Consider the following 11,374-nt stretch of genomic DNA (forward strand, 5'->3'; position numbering starts at 1 on the left):
AGGTCTGAGCAGCGGTGAGAAATGGAAAATATCTGCTTGTTCAGAGAGAGTGACTCCATAGTAGCTCATCTCTCCTAACATGAATAGCAGAAAGTGTAGAGTAGCCGTGAGGGAGATGACAGCTGGTACTGACCCCACCTCCAACAGTCCCCCTGGAGACATGCAGCACATGATCACTCCTATATTCTCCCAAGGACATGCTGTACTAATATGGGACTCAGACACAGACAGACTCTCTCACTCACACGCACACTGATTTACATTCATCTGAATCGCATACGAACACACACATGGGTGCATTTATCCATGCATAAATGCATGTGCAAAAAAACTATAAAGCATATGCACGTAGGCCTGCACGCACGCACTCATGCACGCACGCACGCACGCACACACACACACGCACACACACACACACACACACACACACACACACACACACACACACACACACACACACACACACACACACACACACACACACACACACACACACACACGGCACGTGGAGGCAGTAATTTGTAAGTTCCATTTTTTAAGGCACCACAGCAGTGGTCCTGTGGGACCTAATAAAACCTCCTAAGCACATGGGGAGGAACCCCGAGGCGATGCTCTTTCCCACACAGCTCACCTTGATAGATGATTGGAGAGAAACACAGAGGCGTGCTCCACTAACAAACTGCTGCAAGACAAAACAACCAGATTTAGGCTCTCAACGAAATGGAGACAGACGGGGAAGGAGGCCACTGATTTGGGGGAAATTACACAAGCTTCTTCACACCTTTTGAGGTGATTATCCAACTAGTGGTGAGTAATGAACCTCATTCCTGTTCAGTTGCCCGCCAGGAAAGAAGAAGAGTGTGAGCGTTTGTTTTGTTTATTCAACACATAGCAGGAAGGTGTATAACGGCCCACTTGTTATTCTAATAACCATCTAACGGTGATTTGTTCGGTATGTGAGTGTTGACAGGAGAGGCAGAGATGTGATGAGAATTAAAGGTATTACTTCATATTAACTTTATTCTTTAAAAAAAGAATGTGGCGTAACTGACAATTCAGTCCCACCTCTGAAATAGAAAAGAAATGACAATAAAAGGGCTCATTTGATTTGAAGAAACAAAAGCAATTATAAATGTGCCTGCTAGAGGTCATCTATTTGGTATGTGCCGGGTGGCACACTCCACCCCCTCACTTTCATTTCCAAATACCTTTGGACTTTTTCACAGAGAACTTCAAATCAATTTCAAGCCCCATTTATTTTTATACACCAGTACATGTTGAACCACAACAGTATAGTTCAAATATTGATCTTCTTTAGAGGATGACCCCTGGTGCCTTTTAATAGTAATATATACAGTTACCGGCTTCCAAATGAGAAGCTAGCCACGGCAATATTGCAAGTCGAGGCAGAAATAAATATTTAAAAATCATTGAGAACTACTACAAAGTGTCTCTGATATGATAAATGATTTCCTCAAGCAGCAGTCACACTGGTGCTGATAATGACCTTTTGAAAAATAAAATTTCAATGTTTACCTAGAGAACTATTTTTCACGAGCCCCGTCTAACTGACAGAGGAAAAACAGCTCGGCCGGAAGGGAAGGAGTACGAGGAGGAACGGAGAAAGGGGTAATAATGCTTTGCTGTTCACCACTGCCATTAAGCAGGGTGGTGATAAAAAGGTGGTGGCTTTAATAGCAGGTGATGGCTGTTTCACTTCTATGGTCACTCTGTTAACTCAGCACACAAGATATTATGTCTCATTTGAGAGGATCCAGCTGAGAGGAGGAGGCTTGAAGGACAGTATGAGAGTGACTCTACATTATAAACATAATAATCACAGCTGGCTAAGTTACAGCAGTAAAGAAATAATTGGAGTCAAGCAGCTCGGGCTGCTTAAGCATTTTACTGAGCCATTCAGAGAAACAGAAAACCTCAGGATAGATTATATTTCCGTAAAAACAGTCACCCATACAAACATAGTTCTAATGGATTTTCACAGAGGGGTTATCATCCTCCCTGTTTTATCCCTGTGTGTGTGTGTGTGTGTGTGTGTGTTTGTGTGTGTGTGTGTGTGTGTGTGTGTGTGTGTGTGTGTGTGTGTGTGTGTGTGTGTGAAAGAGAGGGAGATAGAGAGAGCTCCCGCAGTGTAAAGACAAGGAGGCATTGTGTCGCATCTCTCGTCTCGTTCCCCTCTCGCTGCCCCCTCAGCCTGCTCCGCTCGCGGTCTCTCTTTAGCTAAAGGAGTGCTCAAGCGGACGTAATGGTGGCGATTGCAAAACCAAGCGAATACTCTTGAGCTGTATTACATCTCTGCATAGAGAATGAGGCCACTGAGATACAGGGTTGACGACACTCACGTTCACTTCCCTTTTTGATCACAGGCTGCTCCAATAATAGTTCTATGATAATAGTTGTAAAATGCACATGGTGGCATGTATTGGTGTCGCCCCCGATAAAACATTAAAATACTGCATTACACTTTCTTTAAATGAGGAGAAAAATGATGTTATGATTCCGGGATCTGGGATCAGTTTTCCTGAGACAGTGAATATTTGATATGAATAGTGATTAAAAGCTAAATTAAATGATGTGTCATGCTATAAAAAAATCTGGATGAATACTGGAGGGTGAAGATATCCACAACAGCACTTTGTTTTCAGGAAGTGGAGTATATTAGCATCAGAAGCACTGTGCATGCTAATCACATGACACTGTAGGCTATGCATATAGAAAGCTTGGTCAACTCTAGGCTAATGGGTACCATTAATGACTGGAGATGTTTAGCATTATTGGCTAAATGTAAATATACATTTATTAATGCACTGCACCCCACTCTAATGTTAAGTACTCATTCTCCTGTGAAACATTGTGAATCGACACAAATCCTTCCCCCCCTAAGAGACAGAACCCTCAAACTCCCACAATACGGCTTCATGCTTGTGTAAATCTTTTGAACTGTTTGTGACATTCTTCTTTGTGGGGAGGAAATGTAATTTGGTTCCATTTACAGCGGTCTAACAGAGTAAGTCGGTAGGTAGCCTTAAGAGAACTACTAGTCACAGGGAGGGAGTGTGGCGTGACTCGCATCCCCTCTGAAGAACTAGGCAGCCCTCACTCTGCTCAGCTCACACACCAAATGACATTTCAACATAAACAACTGAGTTGTGGTTTACAATTCTCCTCCAGAGAAAAGTGAGAAAACATTTCAATCAGTCCCCTCCGCTTTTGTTCTGCTGTTATGAATTTGGTGTTTAAGGGACAAAACAGCTGAATGGCAGAGAGAGAGAGAGAGAGAGAGAGAGAGAGAGAGAGAGGGGCCTCCATAGGAATAATCTTAGGCAAAATACACAATGAAACGTATTCCCTGCCAATGAAATAGCGTTTGAAGTTTTTGAATTGAGTTTGATTGAATCAAAGTGAATTGCGTTGCATCAAATTGACTGCATTAAGGAGTCAAGCCCAGCTTTCATGGTGACAAAATGAAATGATTTAAAATGCTATGAATGCATTTTGAATTCATGAAACAGAAGATGGAAATATAAAATAACTTGTCAATGGATATAAAAAAGTGGAAAGGTGTCGTAAACAGTCCTTCACTTCTCCAGGCCCTCTCGTAATCTTCAAAGAATACCGGGTCCAGCTTTAACAGGAACCATTTAACCATAAAGGCCATGTACACTGAGGGTCTCATTCAGCTTCGCGCCTAAAGAGACAACCATTCTCAGTTAACCTTTCCCCATGAGGTCAGTGGAGGGGGAGAACCCATCCCTCCTGCCTCCTCCACACTCTCATTCCAAAGCCCAAAGAGGCTGTGGCTCATTTCTCAAACCCATCTCCCATGCACCCACACAGCCCATGTAGGAACAGAAACCTATTGGCCCCCAGTTACAGACATTGTCTCCATTTACAGCTGTCAATAGTACAGCTTGGCCTACAATAATTATCCCCTAGAAAGGCCCTGTCTCTTCACCGTTAGAATTAGCCCTGTCCCTTGAGACCTGGAACCTGAATCTCCCATACTGTCAGATACTGTCCCCCCCGGGCAAAACAGCCTCTCACTGGGGAGGCGGTGGAGGATGAAGGCCTGAACTGAGGGGGAGGGATACAGGGATGCAAAGATAGATAAAGTGGTGTATTCCCAGTTCTCTCCACATCCCTTCCTCCCCGGACTCTGTCTTCCCTCCACTCCCGGCTGTGTAGAAGGGATCACAGTGTTGACGCAGGCAGGAGTCGGTTACACTGAGAGAAGAGAGATCAGTGGCCCGCTGCTGTGGAGGAGGACACAGACCTCCCCTGGGCTGCCTGCCTGGTACACCACTGACAGAGGAACAGGTGAAACCAGACGATCCCTGCCCATCTAAACACGCATGAAAGCTCCCTTTAAAGGTTGACTAACCATTTAAGATGCTATTCAAAAAACGGGTGAGGGGAAATGAATAACGCAAAACACCCACAGAAACAATCAATAGATATAACAATAAGGGTCAATATCAACACAGCAGAATGTGATGATACAAAATCCAATTACAAATCAAAGAAAGCAATTTCAGAAATGTGAGATCTCCGGATATGGTAGCAGGCTCAAACAGAGAGACATGTAAGACATGCCTTAAGAAACTCCCTCTTTTTAATTGAACTGCTTCCTACTTAGATAATATAGCTGCATTTGCGACCACAGCCAGATGCCCACCCAAAGCCTGCTAAATAGAAAATCCATGGGATACAAACTGAGGCCCAGCCACAACTAAACACTGTGGGTTTACGTATCCCACCCCAACATTTGTATCAGAAATATATTTCTACTGTCATATACAGCAGTGAAGTCAACACCCGTACTGTAATTCATCAGTGCTGTCAATATCAGACACCATAAGTCATGGAATATGCTACTGTTATGTCCTGATCGACGGAGGAAAAAGATGACATCATCTCCGCAGACAGACAGGCAGCTTTTCACATGTAGTAGAGAGTCCCAAAATACCCTCTGAGTTACAGCAGCGAGAGGTAGCATGATACTGCCATTTTGTAATCAGAATAGCCGCATTTCTCGCATTACACCACGAGGAGTCTCTTCTTGTGTAAATGAAAACAAACATTTAGCCAAGATTCATATACACAACAACCCACTACAAAGAGCATCAAAGCCGCCTGTCGGGGTACAACAACACAGTGAAATTGCCGCAACGTAAAACAGGAAAAAGTATTGGTTCAGTAATCTTTTATGTAATAAAACTCTGTACGCCTGTGATATCATACAGCATCATGTTCCAACATAATACCCAAAGCACTCAGAGCCATTTTAATGCGGTCTCCCCTTTTTTGAATTCAAACAAACTGCTAGGGAAAAGGCTTTCACCTCAATCTATTCTCCGTATAGTCTCTGTGTGTCTCTTCCCTCACACAGGCGGCTGGTGCGTCTGGGCCGAGGTGCGGGGAGAAAGAGAGGTGCGGGGAGAAAGAGAGGTGCAGAGGATGCAGTGACCCGCCACCGTCTGAAAAGGAGCGATGGCCACGATACAAAAGAGGGGTCAGCACAGAGAAAGGGGGAGAGGAGAGGGCTAGAGGCTGAATCTTCATTCAATGAATGAGTCATTTCCCAAATAACACTGCAGGAGTAGAATAGGTCCGGTGGGCCCCCATAACAAGGGAATGTGAATCATTGATTCATGTAAAATGCTTTGATATTTTGTGAAAACATCCTTTTTGAATTTTCTATGAATTCTGAGGTGTTCTTCCACTTAATAAGGATATGGATTGAACAGAGCAAAACATGTATTTGTTAGAAGCAGGACTAACATTATATGCCCCATATGTGACATACAATAAGTAATATATTATTTTTTACTAGAGTCAGCCACAAATCATATGGACAGATACAGTACAGTAATCTTGTGTTTCAGAAAATAATGTTGTCTTTGTAGACCAGCCTCTCTACTTCCATAAGTCAGTTACAACAGAGGTAAAGTTGAAGAAATTCCCAATTGTCATACATATCACCCTTTGTTTCATACACAAATATAGACCCCAACCTCCATACACACCCATGCAAAAAATATGGACACACACACACACACACACACATTCCTGAGGCCATGAATAAAAGCAGTATTTCCTTGGGGAATCCTAGCCCTGGCTTTTCCACATGAAGTGTGTGCTAGCGGCACCTGGTCGCCCACATGTCCCCCTCTGATGGCCTAGCCATCGGGGTGTGCCCGCGCTGGACAGATGGGTAGGGGGGAGAGGGGCCATTACCCTGATGGGGAGCAGAATTTAAAAGGGGAAGCAGGAGGCTCCATCCTGCCAGCCTTACCATTATTTGCTTCAATCACTGCAGTAACACATTGTTTACTGCAACACATGCTAGTGGTAGTAAAAACACAATTGAACAGGCGACCACCCCCCCTCGCTGAATTAAAATGTTTTGAATAATTCAAGAGATGCATATGGGCCCGCTCTTAACAGTCACCTTGTTGGGTAGTTGTTTTCCTCTGCAGAGTGAATCTTAAGATTTCACAAAGCAAGAGGGACCAGTGACAAGGAATCAATTAAAACCAAAAATTGAAGCTTCATATAATTACTCAAACAAATATCAATGTAGATGTTCATGACAGAAAAGTGAAAGAGTTGCTCAATGTCCCCCTCTCACAAAATGCACATAAGTGACTGAGCGTAATTTTTTTAATCTGAATTTCTCAGTGAAAAGTGTTGACACACAATGGAAAGTGACAGGACAGTATGACCATAGAATGAGCAGTAAAATATGCAGTGTTGCAATCACAGCAAAATGAGTCATGATGCCGAGATCTAAACAAACATGTCGTATCCCAGTCTCACGTCACTAATTCATGGATTCCCTCGTCCAAAACTGCACAGGGCGGATTAGAGGAAAATAAAAGAGAAAAATAAAGGAGATGACCCCCCCCCCCCCCCCCCCCGTCTGTACTGGAAGGGTCATGGTCGGGGTTGGGGAAGTACTCGGGGAAACACAATGATATCACGTGCTGCCGAGCAAACGGAGGAATGAAAGAGACGGAGAGAGAGAGAGCGAGAGAGAGAGAGGGAGGGAGAGGAGGAGACAGAAAAAGAGAGGAAGGGATGGAGATAGAGAGACTTACCTGGTGTAGGTAGAGGAAGGCAGGGGGACAGTGGAGGGAGTGAGGTAGCATCCCGGAGCCGGAGAGAAGCAGACAGCCTGAGTTGGCCATGGAGCTCAGTGTGTGGTAACGGGATGCTTTGCGCATTTAGCAGGAAGATCCTTCGCTCTCTTTCCTCGCTACTCTGTCTCTTGCTCTCTCTTGCTCGCTCTCTTGTTCCCACTCACTCTCTCTACTCTCTCTCTCCTTCTGGCACAGAGTACCACTCTCTTTTTTCTCTCTCCTGCCCTGGTCTTCCTTCTCTCTTGTTGTGGTCTTTTATTCCCTCCTGAGGATTTCTCTTTCTGCTTTTGTGTGTCTATTGCAGTAGGTAACCACGGTAGCCAGCCGCACACTGACAATGTGCATGTGCCACCTCTCTCTCTCTCTCTCTCTCTCTCCCTCCTTCCCTATCTCTCTCTCGCCCTCTCTCTCTCTCTCTCTCTCTCTCTCTCTCTCTCTCTCCTTCCCTCTCTCTCTCTCTCTCTCTCTCTCTCTCTCCTTCCCTATCTCTCTCTCTCGCTTGTCCCCTGCGCGACTCTGTTTACTTTGGAAGCGATAAAAGCCAACATAAGCATTCAGACACAGAAGGGGAGGTTCTGTGCAAACCGGGGAGAGGGAGGGATGGGGGGTTGTAGAGTCGACGGGGGTGGGAGTTGGGGTGATAAAAGAGGTGATGTATTCCTACATCAAACAGGCCGTGTGAATAACAGGAGGGATGAAATGACATTAGAACAGAGCAGCTGATCCTGGGCATTAGCACCTCGTGGGATGCTGCATACAGCCTTTTAATTGCAGGCTCCCCCCTCAGAGCCTAATGCTGTCCACGGTCTCCCTCCGTCTATGCAAGCTCTCAAGGACACATACAACATGTATGGCAAATATGAATTCACAGCATCCATCCATAGGCAAATGTATTCACAAAGACCCGTTATTCGCTTTAGCTTCGGCCGTGACATCTCTCTTCATCTGTGAGCAGTAAATATACATCCGCCCTGACAGAGAGAGAGTCTATCCATAAATGATTTACGCTACAAATGTAAAGTCCCTTTTTAATCTTTTTTTCTTTCTTCTGTAGAAACAACAAGGGGTTTGATATAAAACACAATGGAGCTCCCATAAAGGCTGTGTGATGTTAGCCTTCAAACACAACCCATTTATGACACAGGGGTAGCTACAATAATATCATTGTGAATTTGGTCACTTTCCCACCCAGACACAGACAGACCATCATAATCACGCCCTGCTGTGGGAGACGACGCACGTCCACTGTGCCAAATTAACTCACTCTGGGACACTCCATTCAGATTCAATCAGCCCCATTCAGATAGTATGCAGGGGGGAAATTACACCAGGAAGGAGTTCAACTAACCCCTACTTCCTATTCATTAGCCCCAGACACTGGGACAGAGCACAGATTGCAGATTAGGGAAAACCAAAAAGTGACACAGCACAATGTGTAATACTGTAATAACATTATGTATTTGTTGGCTGATATGTTTTGTACATCTAATTGTTGAGCTGAACAGAATGGAGGGAGAAGTTGGTCCTCTGCTAAATGACCAATCAGCATGATCTTAATTGAGACTTGGATAAGGCTGAGGCTGTGTTAACTGGAACACCAGTGGTATGACTACATGTCTGCACACGTCTTGTTCAGGTCCAAGAGCCTGTGTTAAGTACAGCAGTTGGACAGTATTACCGCTGCATGTCACTGTACTGTATAACACTCTCTGATGAGATGACTTGGCTAGAGCCAGCAGGTGCTGCTACTGCTGCAGAGACAAATAGCCTCTCTCTCTCTCTCTCTCTCTCTCTCTCTCTCTCTCTCTCTCTCTCTCTCTCTCTCTCTCTCTCTCTCTCTCTCTCTCTCTCTCTCTCTCTCTCTCTCTCTCTCTCTCTCTCTCTCTCTCTCTCTCTCTCTCTCTCTCTCTCTCTCTCTCTCTCTCTCTCTCTCTCTCTCTCTCTCTCTCTCCCCCTCCCTCTCTCTCCCTCCCTCCCTCCCTCCCTCCCTCCCTCCCTCCCTCCCTGTTTATAATTCAAATTAGCTGTGTCAGATCACTCCCTTCAAAGAGAGAATTGCTGGAATGTTCTCCACTGTGCCTTACTTTGAGTCATGTGGAATCAAAGCTATCAAAATGTGCTGGAGATATCCTCAGTTAACTCCAGTTAACGCCAGACCTATTCTTCCAATGAAAAAAAGAAGAGAAACCATTGCTGTAGACTGTTGATTGAATACAGTAGCTGACTTCCAACACACAATGACCACCATCATCACTGTCTTCTATCACCTCCTCCTCCTGCTCCTCATCACAATGACCACCATCATCACTGTCTTCTATCACCTCCTCCTCATCACAATGACCACCATCATCACTGTGTTCTATCACCTCCTCCTCCTCATCATCACAATGACCACCATCATCACCGTCTCCTATCACCTCCTCATCACAATGACCATCATCATCACTGTCTTTTATCACCTCCTCCTCCTCATCATCACAATGACCACCATCATCACTGTTTTCTATCACCTCCTGCTCCTCATCACCATGACCACCATCATCACTGTCTTCTAGCACCTCCTCCTCCTCCTCATTACAATGACCACCATCATCACTGTCTTCTATCACCTCCTCCTCATCACAATGACCACCATCATCACCGTCTTCTATCACTTCCTCATCACAATGACCACCATCATCACTGTCTTCTATCACCTCATCCTCCTCCTCATCACAATGACCACCATCATCACCGTCTCCTATCACCTCCTCATCACAATGACCATCATCATCACTGTCTTTTATCACCTCCTCCTCATCATCATCACAATGACCACCATCATCACTGTCTTCTATCACCTCCTGCTCTTCATCACCATGACCACCATCATCACTGTCTTCTAGCACCTCCTCCTCCTGCTCCTCATCACAATGACCACCATCATCACTGTCTTCTATCACCTCCTCCTCATCACAATGACCACCATCATCACCGTCTCCTATCACCTCCTCATCACAATGACCACCATCATCACTGTCTTCTATCACCTCCTCCTCATCACAATGACCACCATCATCACTGTCTTCTATCACCTCATCCTCCTCCTCATCACAATGACCACCATCATGACTATCTTCTATCACCTCCTCATCACCATGACCACCATCATCACTGTCTTCTATCACCTCCTCCTCATCACCATGATCACCATTTCCACTGTGGCAACCTGATAATAATCCTAATAAGGATCATTATCCCCATCCCCCTTGTCATGTGTTTCTCCAGTGTGTTTCTAGTTGGCCCAGCTCTGTGATTACTCCTCTGAGACAGGACTCACACAGAGGTGGGGGAGATGAGAGGCAGAGGAGATGCAATCAGCTGATTTGAGACATTACTGTTTTTAAATCAGGTGATAATATCCCTTCAAAATATAACAGAGAAACACCCGGTAACAGATCAAATACAAACAGGAAATATGTTATAAATATGGTGATTTTCCTGTGGGTTTCAGAGGCCGGTGGGGTTGTAATGTAGTCTGTCATGTAGTCTGTCATGTAGTCTGTAATGTAGTCTGTCATGTAGTCTGTAATGTGGTCTGTAATGTAGTCTGTAATGTAGTCTGTAATGTGGTCTGTAAAGGCTGAAAGCAGCAGTGATACCATTAAGACACCATCCCCTGAGCTCCGAGCCCAGTCAGCAATAATCAGAGGCAATAGAGGCAGTGGCTAATGCGGCCCAAACAATTGGAGGCACATGCCCGTTTCCCACTGTTTACCATATTGCCTTGATCAATACTGACTACTAGCAATAATCATCATAAGAGATGACTGTTTACATCCTTACCTCTGCTCTCTCTGTCAGTCTACTGCATGGTTTCACTATGGACACAGCTCCCCCATCAGGAGGACAGAGAGAAACAGACAGGAAACAAATGTGTACAACGCATAACAGGAACATGATATGACCAAATGTAAACACGTTGATACATATTCAATGATATTTTATCACTCGCTGCCACTTGTTAGTGAACATATTGATATAATCAGTAAACTGATGTTCCAAAAAGATCACTGATCTCAGAGTATGTTATTTGGTCCAGATGTTATTTGGTCTAGAGTAGTCTCTCTGTGACCCAACACCCCCTCACTCCCCCTCCTCTCTCCGAGGAGACCTCTGGAGATCCTTTGAAATGAAAACAAAGCAGCAGCAGTGTTTTGTGCTGGGTAGATTAC

At 44.8% G+C, this 11,374-nt stretch overlaps 1 protein-coding gene across 10 annotated transcripts in view; it reads right to left on the minus strand.

The window, feature by feature from the left end:
• Positions 1-11,374, minus strand: part of LOC110485195 (RNA binding protein fox-1 homolog 3) — a 396,106-nt gene that overhangs the window by 91,991 nt on the left and 292,741 nt on the right. The window contains exon 1 of one of the 10 annotated variants that reach the window (XM_090196825.1): positions 7,119-7,687. The exons of 7 other annotated variants lie outside the window; for them this stretch is intronic. In XM_090196825.1, the coding sequence (XP_090052951.1) occupies positions 7,119-7,244 (126 nt within the window). In that variant the 5' untranslated portion in view covers positions 7,245-7,687. Of the gene's footprint in view, positions 1-7,118; positions 7,688-11,374 lie in introns of those variants that run through there. 2 more of the 10 variants (XM_090196826.1, XM_036941308.2) reach the window with 2 other exon arrangements.

This window comes from Oncorhynchus mykiss, chromosome 13 (genome assembly GCF_057628025.1).
Source record: "Oncorhynchus mykiss isolate SJ-2025 chromosome 13, ASM5762802v1, whole genome shotgun sequence".
NCBI lineage: Eukaryota > Metazoa > Chordata > Actinopteri > Salmoniformes > Salmonidae > Oncorhynchus > Oncorhynchus mykiss.